At 52.9% G+C, this 19,382-nt stretch overlaps 2 protein-coding genes across 9 annotated transcripts in view; one reads left to right on the forward strand and one right to left on the reverse strand.

Moving 5' to 3' along the window:
- LOC107515986 (reticulon-2) overlaps positions 1-19,382 on the reverse strand; it is an 84,682-nt gene that overhangs the window by 15,177 nt on the left and 50,123 nt on the right. The window contains exon 1 of one of the 3 annotated variants that reach the window (XM_016155310.2): positions 1,459-2,241. The exons of 1 other annotated variant lie outside the window; for it this stretch is intronic. The gene's annotated coding sequence lies outside the window, so the exon portion shown is untranslated. Of the gene's footprint in view, positions 1-1,458; positions 2,242-19,382 lie in introns of those variants that run through there. One more of the 3 variants, XM_036232493.1, reaches the window with a different exon arrangement.
- Positions 535-12,606, forward strand: LOC107515989 (vasodilator stimulated phosphoprotein). 6 transcript variants are annotated; one of them, XM_016155316.2, is made up of 13 exons: positions 535-672; positions 7,079-7,250; positions 7,354-7,519; positions 8,495-8,600; positions 9,109-9,152; positions 9,279-9,520; positions 9,675-9,775; positions 10,322-10,373; positions 10,516-10,552; positions 10,770-10,815; positions 10,938-11,028; positions 11,578-11,635; positions 11,760-12,596. In XM_016155316.2, exons 1-13 carry the CDS (start codon positions 668-670, stop codon positions 11,795-11,797), a joined length of 1,158 nt encoding a protein of 385 aa, XP_016010802.1. In that variant the 5' UTR covers positions 535-667; the 3' UTR covers positions 11,798-12,596. The 6 variants fall into 6 exon arrangements, with proteins under 6 accessions (XP_016010802.1, XP_036088408.1, XP_036088407.1 ...); XM_036232515.1 differs by lacking the exon at positions 535-672 and adding an exon at positions 830-993 and having other exon boundaries at positions 11,760-12,601; XM_036232514.1 differs by lacking the exon at positions 535-672 and adding an exon at positions 3,863-4,997 and having other exon boundaries at positions 9,678-9,775; positions 10,519-10,552; positions 11,760-12,606.

A 19,382-nucleotide genomic window follows, 5' to 3' on the forward strand; every position in this document is an offset into this window, starting at 1 on the left:
AGAGGGTCTTCCTTACTCCTCACCCCAATTGAGCAGAATATAAAGAAAAGGAGAAGTCGATAGGGAGGGTGAGAAAAAATTGTGCTACCCCTTTGAGATCCCCTTAAGAATCCCCATAGTGGGAGAGAACTAGGGACCTCGAAAGGATCCCTTCCCATCCACAAAGCTTCTCCCTTAATTTGCTGGTGACCCCCACCGTACATCCCCTGCAATAACGCCGGAGAAGAGGGAAATAGTGGGTCTAGGGTTCCGCGTTGCCCTTTTAAGCGCCCTCTACCCAGCCAACCGCCTTGAGTTGTCTGCGGCCCCTTTAAGGCGCAGGGCATTGTGGGTATGGGGAGTGGAATTTTGGAACGAAATGTAGCGAAGAGAAGTACAGTAGTAAGAGTAACATTGTAGCCGTCGCCGGCCGAGGGGGTGCGCCGGGGAGGGGACGCCGCACCCCCCTTCTGCCGCAGGGACCCCCGATCAAATCCCCAGAGGGAGGAGGCGCCCGAGGACCTGCCCCGGCCCCATCCACGTTCCTCCCAGGAAGCCGGACTCTATGGGGCGGGACCCTGGGGGCCACTGAGCAGAACCTGGAGCCAACCCGAACCCCTGAACCTCGAGCCAGGGGCGCCCCGGGAGCACCCACTCTGTGGGTGCGCCGCCCACCCGCTGAGCAGCCATGAGGTGAGCCTCCAACTGCCTCCAGACCCTTCCCCGTCCGGCGTGGGCTCCCCGCCCCGCCTTTGTCCCCCTCCCCCCAGCTTGCTCGGGGCTTGAATTTGGGGACAGGGCACTGGTAGCCTCGGATTTGAGAACGAACGCTTTTGGATGAGCTTCAGATACTGACCACTTCCCCATGACTCCCAAGGCTCAGGGTGGTGCCGGCGAGGTTTTTATGGGACCCCTCAGATTTGGGGGCGCTCTGAAGACTCATGAATTTTTAAAAGTCTTCTTCAGAGGACCTCCAAGTTGGCAGATACTCCCCGAAGGGAGGTCAGGATTTAGGTAGGATTCAGACTTCCACCAAATCTCAATTCGGGCTTAGAGAGGGATTTTGGGAGGCCGTTTGGGGGTCCCTGGCACCTGGAAGAGAGATTGAGACGTAGACCTTAGTTTGCAGGGTCCCCCTTTCCGCGTCGCTGTTGTCGTCCTATGTGGGACCTCGTTCCTTAACTTCGAGGGTACCTAACCCCCTAAATTTGGAGGGACTCATCCTGTGTAGGGGTTTGGTGCGGACCGACCCAGATGCAGCCTCGAAGGTCTCGTTGTGACTCCCCTCCCCCGCTGCTCCGCACCCACAATCTGTTTAAAACAGGCCGTGCCTAGGACCGAGCGAGCTTGGGAGCAGAGGGCGGCTCCCCTGCTCCAGGCCCCAGGCCAGGGGGCGGCTCCTCTCCCCCACCTGCGCGGCCCAAGTAGGGAGGGGGCGCGGCAGCTGGGGAAAGGGGGGCCTTTGTCTTCCTGACTCACCTGTCGAGACAGCTGGTGTGTGGGGGGGCGGGCCGCGAGCCCTGTGGGCCGGCTGCTTCCCCCACCGCGGCGCCTCCGGCTTCTCTCGCCACCCTCACCGTCAGAGCTGTGGGGTCGGAGGAGAGGGCGCTGGGAAGCTTCAAGGTCATAGCCCTCTCCCCCTGGGACCCAGGCTTCCCAGATAGTTCCAGCTCTCTTCTCAGGAATTTAATCCTGGGGGGCGGGGAGCCCAAGGGACCCAGGAATTTTGTTTTATCTAGGCCTCACTCAAAACTCCTGGGCTCACCTGGGGGCGGGGCCAGTGCCGGCTAGGGGGCCGGACTGGATCCCAATACCCTCGTTTTCCCTTCCCCGATCCCCCATAATCTCTCCCTTGGGGCCTGAGCTTGACAATACTATCTCCCTTCCTCCACTCTCTCAGGGACTTCCTGCCCCCAAGCCCCCAGCTTAAGGGTGAGGCCTCTGGGGACGGCTGGGGATTAACCCCCTGGTGTCCACATCCTCCCACTGCCCCCAAGTTCCCCTCTGTCCTCAGACATCAGGGTGGCATTTCCTTTTTATGGCCATTAGAGAACCCCCCCCCTCCCGCATTTGTTCCTTCTAACGTGAAAGGGATGGTTGGAACAAGGGGGCACCCAGAGATACCCTCGACTTCCTGCCTACCATTTCGCCCGTTATAGCAACATCCCTTCAAGGACTGCCCTGGAGAGAGGGCAGCTTTCGCGAGCCAGGCTCTCTTCCTTCACCCTCTGAGGGGGGGGGACGCTCCTCTCCCACTACCTCCAGCCCCACCCCTCGCCTTCCCCCCTCCCCCCGCGTTTCCGGTCCCAGGCATGGTGGAAGGCAGATGGCGGATGTCCGAGTTAGTGCTGCCTCACTCACTGAGACCGTAAAAGGGCAGGAGCGGTGTCTGGGCCGGCCTCCCGCCCCCCCACCCCAAGCCCAGTCCGGAGGTCCCGGCCCTCCCACGGTCCCCATACTAATGGCCCTACCTCCCACCTCCTGGGGGGTGGGCAGAAGCTGAGCTGAGACCTGTCACACCAGAGGGTTACTCCCACCTTCTGAGGGGTCTTCCTTGCCAATGACCACACCCCACTTCCTGGCTGTGCCCCTTCTCCAAAGACAGCTAGGATTCAGATTGACCCACACCACTGTATCCAGCTGGAGAAACTGAGGCTCAGAGAGAAAGGCCTGGCACAGGATCCCTCAGAAATTCCTAGGCGATGTTGAAGGAAGGGGAGGAGACTGGGATCCTTGGGGCTGGTTTGGCTGGGGACAGCCTTGGGGGCAGTTGGAAGGGAGGATGTTAAGATGGAAAATTACAAGATAATAGTTCTTTTTCTCCCAGTTGGACAAATATTTGTTGAGTGTCCTCTGTGTCTGGGACTCTGAGCTGGGATTCTGAGAAGGCTGAGAAGCTGGGCAGAAGGGACTCTGAAGAATTTGAGTCCATTTCTTTCCCCCTCCCAAAACAGTAATTATTAGTATTGTTTTTATTTTAAAAATAATATCATTTGATCAACTGTCTTCTTTATGCCAGGCACTGTACCAGGTGCCTGATTCAGTTTAATCCTCATGGCAGTGCTAAGAGATTGAGACTGTTATGACTGCGCCCTCCCACCCGCCAGTTTACAGATGGGAAAACAGGAATGGACAAATTAAACACATTGCCTATGACAGCCAAAGAGTTTGGAAACGGGCAAGCCTAGGTTGAACCCAGGGCTGTCTCCAGATTATTATACTATTAAAGAAAAAGAAAAACATTTAATGATTAAAATAAAATACAGGCAGCATGCTTTCACTATATGAACAGTTAAGATAACGGAGATGCACAGAAAGGAACCCAGGTGGGAACCTTTACTTCCTGTTGACTTAATGGGAAACTGAGGCTGGTCCAGAGGAGGGACCAAAGCGAGCCCACACAAGCCCCACAGCCCCCAGATCTGGTTCCCTGTGCAGGGTTCTTTCAGAGAGCTGTAGTCTGGAAAGGTGGTGGTGTGTGCGTGGGGGGAAGTGTGGATCACAAGCTTTGTGATTTAAGGAAGGTAGGGGGTGAGTCTTAGGGTGAGAGTGAGGGGCCAAGGGAAGGGCAAACTTGAGTAAACCGGAGTGAGTGTGTTTAATTGCCTCCAGGGATGAGAGGCTCTCTCCCTCAGTTTCCTTGTATGCAACCTGTGCCGAATTCCAGGGCCTGAGCTTTAGGGCTTTTTCTTATCTCTCTGAATCCTTAAAACAAACCCGGGGAATTGTGGTTTCCAGGGCTGCAAACCAAGGCTCAGAGAGGTAAAGCTATGCGGCAAGTGGCTGACCTGAACCCTCTCCCATCCAGCGCAGGCTGGAGTTTTCCAGAATGTGGGACTTGTGGGGAGGGGTGGGTCCTGGGCTGGCTTGGGATTAAGGCTCTCCTCTCATGTCAAATTGAGGGCGAGAGACCCCAGAAGTCCCCTGGCACCAAGTGGACCCCATTTGAACCTCACTCCCCAGCTTCCTGGCTGTGGGGTTTTCCATTGCAGTTTTTGCGTAGTTCGTAGTCTTATATTTTGAAGTTAAGTAATGAATGAGTTTTTCATAGGTAATACCAGCCCATGGTGGAAAAAAAAAAAAAAAAGAATCAAGCAGTTCTAAAGAGTGAACGGTGCGACGTGTCCACTTCCTCCATCCCCAGGTCCCAGTTCCCCTCCTGCCGCGGTTGGTCTCCCGAGAAGCAGCCTCTGCGTATGTCACCACTGTGTGCAGATATATTTATATCTTTCTCACCTTTTTTTTTAAAAAAAAAAACCTCTGATAACACACTTCTTCAGGCCTTGGCTTTTTCCAATTTCAGCTTAGCTGTTCCCTCATCTTTTAAGAGGTTAAGAACTTGGGTGAACATGGGCTCACCCTCTGCTTACTTGCCATGTGACCTGAGACAAGTGTCTTCGCCTCTCGTGAGGTCATTGCAAGGTTCTTTGTGGAGATGGGAGCTCAGTGCCTAGAACAGTGCCTGGGACACGGGCTAACCAGGAATTGTCAGCTGAGTTTTCCTTTTCTTGCACATGGCTGATTGAACAACTCTTGGGTACCTGCTAGGTTCTGGGGCACAGGAGTGTACAATAAGGACAAAAACTCCTGCCCTCATGGACCTGTAGGGGAGATGGGGGTCTGTCAGGCAGGGGTAGCTGCTATGACACGTGGGACATTCCATGAGAGGGAGAGGAAATCTCCAGATAGTGCTTAGACCAGGGGAGACCTGGGGGAGGTAAGGATCCAGGATGAGGAAGGACAAGTGCATAGGCCTGAGGCAGGAATGTGTCTGGCATGTGGAAGGAGCAGCATGAAGGCCGGAGGGGCTGAAACAGCGAGCTGGGGGAAGGGAAGGGATGAGATCAGAGATCACACGGATCAGGAAAGCCACAGAGAGCGCTCACAGACAGCACTCGGCTTCTTACGGCCCCAGCCTGCGGAGCCAGCGTTGCTTCCGAGAAGAGGAGGGACTCGGTCCGCCTGGTGTTTTAACAGGATCTTTCTTCCATGATGGGGACACTACGGCCTGGAGTAGGGTAGGACCAGCCCGGGGTCACTCAGCAGGCACCCTCCGGCCAGGCCAGGGCCTCAGTAGGGCAGGGCCCCTTGGGAGAGCAAAGTGCAGCCAGGGTGGGGTGGCAAAGACAAGCCGGGCACCTGGCCAGAGACTGCCCTGGGCGTGGGTGGCAGGTGTGGGTGAGGCCTTAACCCTGCCCTACCAGGGGCAGTGGGAGCCAAAAACAGCCCCTGAGGCTGCCCCTGTCTGCGAACTGCACCTGGTGTTTGGAGAGGGCCCACGCACACAGTCCCCACAGGCGGTTAAGACTATGGACTTGGAAAGCAGGTGGCCTGGGTTCAGATCCTCACTCTGCTGCTTACCAGCATCGTGACCAGGAACAAGTCACACAACCTCTCTGAGCCTCTATTTGCATTCTTCGCTTGCAAAATGAGGATGAAATAGCGCCCATCCACTCTGAAGGGCTGCAGTGAGAATAGAGGGACTGAGGAGAAGGCTGAGGATGTCTGACCAGTGGAGGTGCCTGGTCCAGAGGCACCACAGCTGTATAAACTTGGGAGGGTCTGGAGACTCAGCCTCCCGGCCTAGGAACCCGGAGCTGGGTCTGCTGAGGGCTCTCTCTGCCCCGTCTCTCACAGCATCAGCGTCATGCTCCAGCCCCCAGACCTAATAGAGACAGAGCCATTGTGGGTATCATTTCTCTCCCGGAAACCTCTGACCACCAACTTCCTCTTTTCAGGAAAAAGTTGGGTGGGGGTGGGGATGGGGGTGGGGACTGGTGCTTCCCCTGGTGGGTGTGTGACCTTGGGCAAGTCACTTCCTGTCTGGGAGCCTGAGTTTCCTCATTGGGGGAGGGGAGAGTGAACCTCCCCAGGAGGACCCGAGGGGGGGCTGGGAGGGTTGTGGCTGTTCAGGGTGCCGGTGAGAGGGATGCTGGCAGTTTCTAAGTGCCAGGCACTGCGCCAAGTGCTTTACGTGCCCAGACTCATTTACTCCTCCGCTGCCCTGGGAGGGGGCACTGCCATTTCCCTGGTTTTCCATTCTATAGTGGGAGGGTCACTCGTCTGAGTCACGTGGACTGGGCGGCTCAGCGGGGATTTGAACCCAGGGCCCTGGATATCAGAGCCTAAACTCTCAGCAAGTTTCTCGACTCCTCCCCACAAGGTTGAGTCAGATGTCACTTGCTCCAGAAAGTCCTCTGTGACCCCCATCCAGGTCAGGTGCTCCTGGGTACCTTGGGGCAAGCTCTGGGTTGTCCCTGTCTGGGGACCAGGCTGTTTCCTGCGCTGGAGGGTGTGGCTGGGGCTGTCTGGGTCACTGACCAAGATGTGGGCCCGACAGAGCAGGGACTGTTTGCTGACGCCAGTGATGCCTGGGGCAGGGGTAGATGGATGGGTGGTAGCAGGAAGTGGAAGAGACCAGGATGACCCTGGAGCTCCGCTCGGGTCCCCAACGTGCTGCAGGCCACATCTTTCCCCTCCTTGGGCCTCAGCTTCCCCCTCTGACCCCAGTGGGGAGTGAGGGCAGGAGCAGTCCAAGCACCCCGGGAAACAGGCTCCAAAAGTGCCAGGCAGAGTTCCCGCCCTGTCCCCACTGCCCTGCTTCTTCTGGGTCCCCTCCTGCACCTGTCTCTCTCCGACCCTGTCCATGGCTCTTGCCCATCTGCTTGTCTCTGCCCTGCTGCCTTTCCGTCCGTTTCCCCCTCACCATTCCCTTGTCTGTCTGGCTCTGCCTCTCGCCTCTCCCTCCAAATCAGTCTGTATGTTTGTCCCTCCCAGTCTGTCTATCTGACTCCTCTCCCCGTCTCTTTCTCCCTATCTGTATCTTTGCTCATCTGTCTCATATCCCCAGTTTGTCTCTTTGTCCCTCCCAGTCTGTCTGTCTTGCTCTGTCCTGCCCGTTTTCCCAGCCAGTCTCTTTCGTTCTCCTCAAGGATCTGTCTTTCTCTGCCTCTCGATGTGTCTTTCTCCTCTTCTCGCACTGTCTCTTTGACTCTCCCAGGGGAACCCAGATGGAGAAGGTGACCCTCCCCTGGAAGGAGGGTGCTGTGCTCTCCACAGCTAACTGGCCTGTCACCCTTCTTCCTCCCATTCCTGGCAGCGAGACGGTTGTCTGCTCCAGCCGGGCCACTGTGATGCTTTACGATGACAGCAACAAGCGTTGGCTGCCTGCTGGCACCGGCCCCCAGGCCTTCAGCCGAGTCCAGATCTACCACAACCCCACAGCCAATGCCTTCCGCGTGGTGGGCCGGAAAATGCAGCCCGACCAGCAGGTGACGCCCGCGCTGCCGCCCCCTCTGTGCACTGCGCCCACGCCGCCGCCGGGCCCCACTCCCCTCGCCCCCCACCCCTCACCCTGCTTTCCTGCCCTGCCAGGTGGTCATCAACTGCTCCATCATCCGGGGTCTCAAGTACAATCAGGCCACGCCCAACTTCCACCAGTGGCGCGACGCCCGCCAGGTCTGGGGCCTCAACTTCTGCAGCAAAGAGGACGCGGCCCAGTTTGCCGCCGGCATGGCCAGCGCCCTAGAGGCATTGGAAGGTTAGAGAGAGCGGGCGGAGCGAACCCTGCCCCGCCCCCCCAGCCCTGCGTGCGGCCTGGGGCTGCCACTTTACCAGTCTGGGCCTCTGTTTATTCATCTAAAACTGGGGCTAATTCATCGCTGCCGTGGTGAGTTATTCTGAGGATTTCACGTGGGTTCTCGTGAGACCCCTGTGCACTCAGATTCCGGCGGTGCAGTACGCTGCATGAATTTTTACGCACGTACACTCCTGTGTGACTGCCTCCCAGGTCAAGATGAATGAGCGAGCCCACGATCGTCTGGGGTCTGGGCTTCTGGGTAAAATGCAGATTCCAGTTCCATTGGGCTGGGGGGTGTGGCTTGAGCGGCTGGATTTATGACAAGCGCCCTGGGGCTGCTAGGTCCCTTGGACAGTGCAGCTTTAGGTGACTGCTGTGCTTCGGGGGTCTGCGGTTGCTGCGGTTGCTGCTACAGAACTGCCAGTCACCAAATGGCAGAGGTGTCCTGCTTCCTTGAGCAGCCTCAGAGCCAAGGGGGAAGGGACCGCTTGTCTGGGGCACAGAGAGACACAGGGTGCGCAGTTCGAGTCTATGGGAGCCAGAGGCCTGGGGGTGGGTGAGGAAGAGGCTGTCACACTTTCCAGGGTCTCAGCTGGGGGTCTCAGCGGCCAGTGGTTAAGAGTGGATGCTGGAGTCAGCCTCATTTCGAACTGTTACTGTAAATTCTGGTCTGTAGGGCTTGGGGCCTAGTGACTGCCCCTTCTTGGCCTTTGCTGTTCCACCTGTCACTTGGGGACATCACCACAGCACCTGCCTCATATCAGCTCGGTCAGGGAAGCTGGTGCTGCCCCTCATCCCAGAAGTTCCTTCCAAGGGAAAAGGAAGTGAGCACCTCAGGGCAGGATTCCCAGGTGGCTTCTGAGCTGAGGGAAAGTGCCAAGGGGCGGGGCAGGGTTCCAGGGCGTACTCATCACCCTTCCCACTCTCGCCTTCCAGGAGGTGGGCCTCCAGCACCACCACCACCACCTCAGCCACCTGCGGGGCCTCCTGCCTGGTCTGTCCAGAATGGTCCCTCCCTCGAGGAGGCGGAGCAGCACAAAAGGTGGGGTCGGGCCCTGGGTGGGGGACCTTGCCACTGCCAGAGTTCTAGGATGTTCCAGAACTCTTGACTCCTAGAGTTCAGAACTCTCCAACTCTCAGGTTCCAGAATGTCCCAACTCCCAGGGGACTAGAAATTGACAGCTTTCAGAAACTCCCACTTCCTGGGGTTTGAGAAACTCATGACACCCAGAGTTGCAGAACTTTCTGACCCTTCACATCCTGCCCACCCCCAACCCCCAGATTCCCGGAGACCAAAAGTTGGTCGTTTAAAGGATCTTGAGCCTTTTGTAATTCGAATGTTCTTGACAGTGCGATGACACTAGAATGCTTTGATCTTGGTCTCATCACGTCCCTGCTATCCCCTCCCAACCCTCTCCTGGGCCCTTCGGGAAGGAAGGCATGTGGGTGGGGCTTAGGAACCAGCCTCACTGGAGACCTCAGAGAGGGGCCAGAGGTTGCTGGCCCTCCTCGGGGCCTGAAGTGACGGCAGCTCCGTTGTCCCTCCTCAGGCAGCTGGAGCATGTGGAGCGGGAGCGCCGGGTCTCCAATGCAGGTGACTGCTCAAATGACCTCGGGACTTGGGGGGACCTCCCCAGAGGAGGGGCTGGCCAGTGAGACAACGATGAATGAGGCTTTAGGGTTCTCTCTCAGCACCCCTCCTTTTTTGTGTTTGTTGCAGGAGGCCCGCCTGCTCCCCCAGCTGGGGGCCCACCCCCACCTCCAGGACCTCCTCCTCCTCCAGGTCCCCCCCCACCCCCTGGTCTGCCCCCATCGGGGGTCTCAGCTGTGGGGCATGGAGCAGGGGGAGGCCCACCCCCTCCGCCCCCTCTCCCTACAGCAGCAGGCCCCAGTGGTAGTGGGACGGGGGCCCCCGGCCTGGCTGCAGCCATTGCCGGAGCCAAACTCAGGAAAGTCAGCAAGGTAAGGGGGCCAGGCGTGGCAGGCAGTGGGGTGACTTTGGGCCCTGACAGAATAATGGGAAGTGAGGCCAGAGTTGCCTGGAGGTGTCACAGGGGGGCCTGGGAGGTCGAGAGTCTTGCCCTAAAGCCCCACTCCTCTTTGTTAATTTCTCCAGCAGGAGGAGGCCTCAGGGGGGCCCTCAGCTCCCAAAGCTGAGAGCAGTCGAAGCACAGGCGGGGGGCTCATGGAGGAAATGAACGCCATGCTGGCCAGGAGGTGAGCTTCAGCCTAGAGCCCAGGCCTGCATTAAACTCTGGGAATGAACCCTTCAGACCAGCAGTTATCACCTGGAGACTCTTGTTCAGTAGGGTGAGGTGGGGGGGAGGGCTCAGGTTCACATTTTTTGTTTCTCTGTGTGAAATTTCCCCTTTCGATAGCCAGGTTTGGGATCTAATGCTGGGGGCTGTATTCTCCTGAGATGGCTGAGGTTTGCAACCATCTCTAAAATGTTCTAAAACCCAGAATTCCAGGACTTTAGAAGTTCCTACCTCGATATCTGGCAACTCAGGCTCATTCCTGGAATCTCAACATCTTAGAACCCTCCATCTTTGGAATTTTGTGATTCCCAAATGTGAGAAGTGTAAAACTCCCACCTCACTCCGAGAACAGTACTGTCTTTACTTCTAAAACTAAAGTTTTCTTAGCCTTCACAGATTCCGGGACTGCACTGTAGGATTCACCTTTCTAGAACTCTGGGAAGGGGAATCATTGAGTGCCTGAGGGTGGGCTGGATCCATCTGTTTTTGCCTTTCCTTCCTGCAGAAGGAAAGCCACACTAGTTGGTGAGAAACCCCCCAAGGATGAATCTGCCAATGTGAGTTAGGGGCTCTTCCTACCATATACACCCTTAGGATGTACCTTTCCGTGTGAAAGGGGTGGGTTGGGTTGAACCTGGAAGAGGAAGATGAGCAGAGGTGTGGAATGGGCTGGCTCATGACAGTTTTATTTCCCACCAGCAGGAGGAGCCAGAAGCCAGAGTCCCATCTCACAGTGGTGAGTGAAGTGAGAGCCCAGTCCAGCCCTAGGAACTACAAGTCCCAGGATGCCCTGTTTTCACATAAAGCACCCTCCTGAGAGGGTCTGTGCAAACAATGCTGGGAATTGTAGTATCCTGAGATGGTTCTTTGACCGGGTTGTGACACTATGGGAGAAAGATTGAGGCGGAGCATTCCTTGTCCCTAATCGTTTTGCTTTGCTGCCTATCCCCCAGAACCTGTGCGGAGACCCTGGGAGAAGAACAGCACAACCTTGCCAAGGTAGGCCATCAATCCTTGGGCCCCACTAACCCAAAGTTGTTAGATTTATCGAATTTGTAGGGAGGAACGTGATGTTGACCCCTCTAACCTTGTTTCTGTCCCAAATACGCCATCTCTCCTAGGATGAAGTCGTCGTCCTCCATGACCGCTTCCGAGGCCCACCCCTCTACACCCAGCGCTGCTGATGAGTCAGACCTAGAGAGGGTGAAACAGGTAGCTTGGGGAGGGAGCTGGAGGTGAGGTTGGGATCTAGAAAGGGGACGCAGGAGGAAAAGAGACATGAGTCCTGACTCTGCCACTGACCTGCCCCATGATCCTAGGGAAGGCCTTACAAATGCTTAATTTTCCAGTGTGAGAAAGGAAGATACTGGATTGGGTCGGGGAGGCACAGACACCATAAACCCCTCCTCTAGTGCCCTTGACAGACCTTACTAATCTATCACTGCACACATTCCTGATGAGTACCCAGAATCCTTTTTCCACACATTGGCCCCAGACATTCATCACCAATAGGAGTTGGCGGGAGAGTGGAAGAAGGTACTGGATGTTCTCCAGTACTTTGTTTCTGGCTCCAAAGATCCAGAATTCTCCCTTTGACTTCTCCAGTCCCTCTGTGACCTTGTCAGTGATGTCATGGTGTGTGTGTGTGTGGGGGGGGGTCTTAAACTTCCTTCCTCTGGCCCTTCAGTCATTTAGAAAGGAGAGATTCACTTCTGCAAGTCCAGACACCCTTCCTGATCCATTGTACCCCATTATTTTCAGGAGCTTCTGGAAGAGGTGAGGAAGGAGTTACAGAAAGTGAAAGAGGAAATAATTGAAGGTGAGGTGGTTTTTTATTTTAAACATTTATTTTGGAGGCATCCTTTCTCTTGGGAAGAGTCCTGTTTTGAAAGGAAGGGGGGAAGAGGCCCTGCCCCTGACCTCTACCCCTTGTTTCCTTCCAGCCTTTGTCCAGGAGCTGAGGAAGCGGGGTTCCCCCTGACCACAGGGCTCCAGAAGATCCCGTTTCTTCTTTCCGCACACCCCGCCTGTCACCCTGCTTTCCCTGCCTCAACTTGAATTGGAATTGGCTGAAGACCACGCAGGAATGCGTCTTCCCCACTCCCCATTTCACTTGGAAGATTCCGAGGGGGTGTGGATTCCTTGGCGTCGTGCCCACGCCCATACTGGCTGCTGATTGGCTGGGGAGCCGCCACCTTTGCTCCCTTTGGTCCTTCCTCTCGCCATCCCCTTGGGGCTGGTTCCTCTGCTGGGGATGTACCGATTAATCCCACAGTAAGGGTGAAGGAAGGAGGGAATTTCACATTCCCTTGTTCTAGATTCACTTTAACGCTTAATGCCTTCGAATTTTTGTTTTTTTTTTAAGGAAAAAATATATATATATATTTAGGTTTGGGAGGGAAAGGGAAATTTTTTTTCTCTTTGGTTTTGATAAAACGGGGTACGGGGAGTTTTTAAATGCTATATCCCCAGGCTTGTCACATTTGGGGCAGCTATTTAAGAAGGGGACTCCCACCAGGCTGGGGCACCTCCGCCCACCCCCGGGACCTCCCTTCCCTCTGGCACCTTGCCCTTTTCTATGAGGAATTAAGATGTAACTTTTTCGAACCTCGGTTTTTTGGGTTTTTTATTTGGGTAGGTTTTGGGGTCCAGGCCATTTTTACCCCCTTAGGGAAATTAAGATGAGGAAGAAAGACAAGGGGGAGGAGAGCTCCCCTCTCCCACCTTCACCTTTAGCTTCTTGAAAATGGGCCCCTTCGGAATAAATCTGCCAATTTTTATAAATGCTAAGATTTTTGGAGTGATTCGAAGGGCTGCTCTGATGAGGATGGGGGCGTGCCCCCCACCCGCCCCGGTGATCCGCTTGCCCCTCGTCTTCCTTCCCACCCCGCGCCTGTTCCAGTTCCCTCAGGCTCCTGCGGTCAGGGGTCTCTTCCCCCTCTGGAGCTCTCAACAGACCGCCCTCCCTCCCCTGCCCCTTACCAGGAGGCTTCCTCACTGCCCTCCTCAACCAATCCACCACCCTCGAGAAAGCCAGGGACAAGCCCTCATGGACTGTGTGGCCTTGGGCAAGTCCCTTTGCTTTCCCTGGGGCTCAGTTTCCCCATCTGGGATAGGGCTTATGGGATGATCCTTTGCACCCTGCCTACCCAGCTCCTCTCCTGGTTTTAATGAGCATTATATCTGTGGTTCTCAGACACATTCTTAAGATGACTCCTTTCCCCAGAGCTCCTTTAATTGTAAAACATCGACAGTCTAAAAAGATAGAATTCAGAAGTCACAGCTCATGCACGCCCCCAAGTGGTTCACTGGGTTGATGTGTGTGTGGGGGGTGGGGGGTGTTGGCTGAGTAGGCAACACTGTCTGGTGGAACAGTCCCTTTGGATGGGAGTGGGGAACATCAGGGTTAAGGGGCTAGGGGTCCCACGGAGGAAGCCTTTGCATGAAGGAGGTCAAGGGGGGTCCTGGGGATCCAGTCCAAGGGCAAGAAGGATGGGGAAATCCCTGAGTGCTCTGAAGAGCAGGCTTGGATGGAAGTTACCCACAGAGCAGGGGAATAGGTGGGACCCTATGAGAGGCCAGCGGGGTGGGGGCAGGGGAGACTGTGGGTAAGAACAGGAGTAGTCCAGAACTTCGGGACAGGTAAACTGGGGGCTTTGGCCATGCCAGAATTGTTTAGCCCTAGGCAGGACCATTTTTCTACCCTGAAGGGCCATGTCCTGCTGGAACAGATCACAGAAAGTGGGGAGCGGGCAGAGCTGGTGGAACTGCAGGAAGGACCCCACAAAGTATTTCCCAGGGGGTTGTGCCACAGACTGAGGGAGCAGCGGTGCGGGGCGGTTCTGTTGGACAGATCCACTTGAGGCAAGAACCCCAGTAGAGGTACCGATGGTGGACTGAACACAGATGCCAATGAGGGACCCATTGGCTAAATTCGTCCGAGATCCATCCCATTCCCCGCACCACCAGGCGAGGTATGTGGATGGTGCTGGGCGGGCAGTCCAGGCGAAGCGTCTCCATTCTCATTACAAGAGACTGTACCAACGGGGAGGGGGTGGGTGTCCCCCCCGTGCGATGGCTGAGGGCTCCGGGAGAGGATCACTCCTCAGGTAAGTGGAGGTGTGAATGACAGAATTAGCTGGCCAAGTCCCTGTGTCCTGCTGGCACCTCGTGGAGGGAAGTGACCAAATGCCTGGTTGGATCAGCCCCAGTCTGGGATCCCTTCCGCCCTATAGGGCCGGGGTGGTAACAGCGAGGCCGGTTCAGAAACGCGCAGTGTGGACCGACAGGAGGCCATGTCGGAGAAGTCGCAGCCAAGACAACAGTCACGTCCAAGATCAGGGCCTCGCGGCCTCCTATTCCGGGAGCACGGGCTCCGGCTGGGGCTCGGACGGCGCGTGCGAGTTCGGTTCGCAGAGCTGGGTGCGCATGTCTTCCATCTGCGCGCGCAGCTCCTCCAGGGCGCTCCGCGGCGCCGCCGCCTGCACCTGCGCCTGCAGCTGCGCCAGCACCAGCTCCAGGTGATCCACGTCGCCCTGCACCGCGCCCCAGGCGGCTCGCTGCTCCCGCTCCTTGCGGCGCTGTTGCATCTTCTGGCGCCAGTACTCCAGCACCAGACAGCCGCCGGCCACCAAGAAGACGGTGGTTTCACCCAACAGCTCGGCGCCCAGCTCCACGGCCGCCGTCTCGTTCAGCGGCTTGATTGACTCGGTGTTGAAGCCCATGATGCGCAGCTTGGCCCGCATCTCCGCCCAGTGGTACACTGTGGGGAAAGAGTGGGGTCAGGGATCTTTTGCTGGGGAGCCCCCTGCCAGCCCCGCCCGTCGGCGCTTCAGTGTCCTGGTGGGAACCGTGGGGACGCGGCCACGGAATCTCCGCGGTCGGTGAGTGGGCGCCGGCGTCGTACGCGGAAAGCCTAGTTAGGCGTCTGGGCTGGGAGGGCCAGGCGGGCATCTTTTGACGGCGTCGAGAAGATTCTGAGAGACGCTGCCCTGGAGGGGAGGTCCTGCGCGCCCGCCACACGGCTGGGCTGGTAACTAGCAAGTCCAGAGCTGGGGATCAAGCTCGCTCCCTCCGATCCCCGCTCCCTCCCACCCGAGGCCCGCCTGGCTCCCTCCCCGCACCCTGCAAGGCGGAGCCGACGGTGGTTCGAAGCCCCTGAAGTGTGCTCTCTGTGCGGTCTGGGGCTTGGGTAGGAGCGCGGGACTCGAGCGATGCTGCTCACTTGTTTTCCTAATCACTTATTCACGTGAATAAGGCTTAGCAGCACTGTCGCCATTTAGAAATGTTACAAGTAGAGCCGATGCTGAAACCTGACCCACTCCAGTAATAAATAATATCCGTGCACAGATACATGAACTGATGGGGGGAAAATAAGCCTCTTCGGGCTCATTAGGAGATAAATTCCTGAAAACATTTTATATTTCATCCCTTAACTACCATTTACAGCAGTCAGCTGATCTAATTACCTTTTCTTCCTTTTAGTGAGAATAACGTATGCCCGGGGTGTGGCGGTGGTGTTTTAGACTGCATTGGAGGGGAGATACTGCAAAAGGAAGTCCATCCTCGGCCCTCAGGCTTTAATCTTACTCCTCAAAGGTTAACCACGTTTAATCTCTTCTGCATTTACTTCTTCCCTATGATGCCAAATTACAAGTTTATACCTCTATTTCGTAGTTAACTAAATTGAATTTTCAAAAATATTATGACTTGATTTTCCACTCCCACCCCTAATCCCGTGAATTTTTAACACATATTCTATATCCTTTCCTTTCCCCTCCCAATTTTTGACAGTGATTCTTATTTTGTTCCTATTTATTGGTAACATTTGTAATTCTAAATAACATGCCTATTGCCTCAACTTCCTAGCTCCTGTAGCATATTAACTGCCCTGCCTCCCCCCCCTGCCACCTCCAGTGGTCTGTTTACCATACTACCGTTTTTATATTATCAAGGTATCTTTCTGAGGTTATACTAAGTATTTACTGTGCCTTTCCATAGGCTGAGGTTTGAAAATGAAAATATAGTACATGTATACTATTAAAGCTACGTAAATACTAATCACTGTGGATCCATAATGAAGACGTGATTTTATTTCGCAGAGCCCATGTTCCATGCTGTCTGAAGCATTAACGCTAAATGGCTTTAAACATTGCTTCGTGTCATGCCACATTTTAGTTTTCTCGTATTTAGACCTTGATTTTACTGTATGAAGTTTTCAGTTTTCCCTACAGTAGTGTTTCTCAACCTGCCAGATTTAACCCCCAAATGGCTAACTTTCAATGTGACCGAGATCATCCAGCTCTTTGCTCCTATTCTCTTTATTAGTTGGCTGTGGACCCATTGGTTGTGTCCTGGGCTGCTGCAGGGCCATCCTCCCAGTGTCCTCACATTGTCCCCTTCACATTGTTCCTTCTCTTGAGGAATCTGTGTCCTCCTCTTTGTTGAATTCCATTTTAGTTTTGCTGAAGTCTATCCCTACATACCTTTTTCAGAAAGAGTGCACGGTATATAAGTGTTTTTGGATCTCTGCATTTTTGAAGTATCTTTTTCCACTTTCACAGTAGACTAGATGATACTATCTTGGCCCAGAATTACTGGTTCAGAATCATACTCCTCAGTATTTTAGAGTCCTGGTTCTATTACTCGTAATGGGCAGAGGTTGTTTTGTTGTTGTTGTCGTCATTGTTGTCATTCTTGTGTCACTGACATTGCACCAGGATGAGTTTATGAGTTAGTTCTTCTTGTTTCCATTATTTTACACTCTTCTATCTGAACCTTGTTTCTCTCTTTAGTCCTTGGAATTTTTCTTGTCTGGGAAATAAAGAATTAACTTCACCCAAATAGGGGCGTGGTCTTTGCCCTTTTGTCCTGAGAAGTCTTCTTTAAGTCCTTGGAATGTCCTGCCTGATAAGAGTGTCTTTGTTTACCTGGGGCCTTGGGCCATGCCAAATAATCTACATTAGGTAAGAGCTTTGGGCCACCTATGGCTCAACCATGGAGGGGCTTGAAACTAAAGTCAGCCACATGCTTGGTAAAGCTTGTCTGCGGGACCCATCTGTATTCCCTGGTGACAATACTCCATGCATTCATCACTCACTGTTGCTGGGAGAAGTTAGCATTGTCCACCATTCCAGCAAGGGAGGACAGAGGAAGACTAGAAGCTCCCAGTTGGCACTCCCTTGGATTCCGCCCTGTGAACCTCTTCCTGTGGCTGATTTTAGTCTATATCCTCTCTCTGTAATAAACTGTAACCGGAAGTATAATAATCACCGTGAGTCCCTCTACCAAACTATTGAAACTGGGGATCGTTTGGGGGCCCCCTGAACTTGCAGTTGGTGTCGAAGTGAGGGTGGTCTCAACGACCCCCAGGCTTTGCACATATGATGCATCTCCTCTTCCCCCTTTTCCCTTAGTTCCACATTCTTGGGGCTTTCACTAACTTTTCTGTTCAGAACATCTATCAGTTTAGGGTTGGGTTTTTTTTGTTTTGTTTTGCAACCATATTTGTGATTTTTCATAATCTTTATGAGAAAAAAAGTATTATAAAAGATCCAAATACTGAGACAAGTTTTGGGTCTCCACGTAGCTTTTTAAAATCTACATCTGGATAAGTGGACTAATTGAAAACTCTGAGAATGTGGGTCCATCAGGTTGACTGGCAGCTATGCTTGAGTTTGTGGTGCAGAGAATAGGTGGGCAGGCCCCACCCAACGAGGCAGGACTGACACCAGGGGCTGACTCTCAGGTATCTCTCCTGGGACCCAGGCTCCTCACTGGTCTTTCCACCTCAATCTTAGCCCCTCCTACCCAGCACACACGACGCAGCCAGAGGAGTCTTTCTAAAACATAAATCTGACCACAACCTTCCACTGCTCAGACCACGCTATGCCTCACAGTACCCCCAGGAGAAAGATCAAAATCCTTAGCATGATTTTTAAGGCCTCCAAACTTCTCTCAAGCCTAGCCTTTGGGAAGAACTGTCCCCACACTCCCAAGTCTGTTGTTTCAGATAGACTTTTTCTGTCTGGCTGTAATTAATTTTTAAATGATAAGCAGACATCATTACCTGAATCTATAAACCAGTTTGGTAAGATCTAACATCTTCACAATATTGAATTTTCAAGTCCATGAACATGGTATCTCTATTCAGTCTTTTAAATTTTATTTCGATGTTTTATAGTTTACTGAATACAGGTCTTGTATATTCCCATGTATTAGATTTTTTTTTTATACTACTTTGATGGCATCATTGTAAAATTTCATTTTCTATTTTTTTTGTTACTGGTACTGATAATAGGAATTAATTGATTTCTATTTATTGACCTTAAATCCAGTAACTTTGATAAATTATTTCTTATTCTTATTAGTTCTTATAATTTTTCCATAGATTCTTTAAACTGTACATATCTGATCAGCTGCAAATAACCATTTTTTCCTTCCCAATTTTTTTTTGTCCTTTATTCCTTGGCTCCTTTTGATATCAGGGAAGAAAGTACAGTATTTACTTTAGGACTTTATCACACTAAGGAAGTCCCCTGTATTCCTAGATTTCTGAGTATTTTTTTTTTAATCATGTATTGGGTGTCTATTTTTATTAAATACTTTTCTTGTACCTCTCTACAGGATAAGTCATTTTTTCTTCTTTTTTTCCCTTTAAATATTGTGAATTACATGGACTAATTTTTAAAAATGTTAAACCACGCTTGGATTTCTGAAATGATATATATTTTTTAATATATTGTTGGATTTGATTTGCTAAATTTTTATGGATATCTGTGTTTATGTGTATGAGAGAGTTGGACTTTAGTTCTTGCAGAATCCTCAGGTTTGGGTGTCATAGTGACTTCGTAATGCAAGCTGGGGGGTGTTGCTAATTTTTGTAATCTCTCAGGAAGAATCTGTAATGGATTGGAATCAACTATGAGGTAAATATATCAGTTTTCCCTGAATTTATCCACAGATTTGATGCAAAACCAAAGTCTCAGCAAATTCTTTTGTTCTACATAGAGAAAACAAAAACCAAAAAACCTGGACGCCTACCTCACAATCTACACAAAAGTCAGTTTCATAGAGATTGGAGATGAAAATGTGAGAGGCACAAAACAACACCTTTAGAAAAAAAAAACATAGGAAAGTATCATCATAACTTTGAGCTGGTCGCTAACTGTGAATATTTGTTAAAACATAAAAAGGACGAGGCTTTAAAAAAAAGTTCGACATAGTAGAATACATTGCAATTAAGAACTTTGATTCCTCAAAGTCACTGGCAAGAGCAGAAAATGGCAAGTTCCAGACTGAGAAGCCATTTGTGATCTGCCCATCTGACCAAGAACTCAGACTCAGGATGCGCGAAGACCTCCTGTGGATCCGAAGAGAAAGGTGGACCACCCAACAGAGGATGATATCCAAATGGCCACCAGGCATAAGGAAAGATGGTGAACTCAGTTACACATCAGGAAAATCCTAATGGAAATCATACAGGGGAAGCACTACAGACCCACCAGAATGGCTGGAATGAAGACCCCAGACATGCCGAGTGCTGGCAAAGATGTCGTGCACTCCGT

This window comes from Rousettus aegyptiacus, unplaced genomic scaffold (genome assembly GCF_014176215.1).
Source record: "Rousettus aegyptiacus isolate mRouAeg1 unplaced genomic scaffold, mRouAeg1.p scaffold_m13_p_14, whole genome shotgun sequence".
Taxonomy (NCBI): domain Eukaryota; kingdom Metazoa; phylum Chordata; class Mammalia; order Chiroptera; family Pteropodidae; genus Rousettus; species Rousettus aegyptiacus.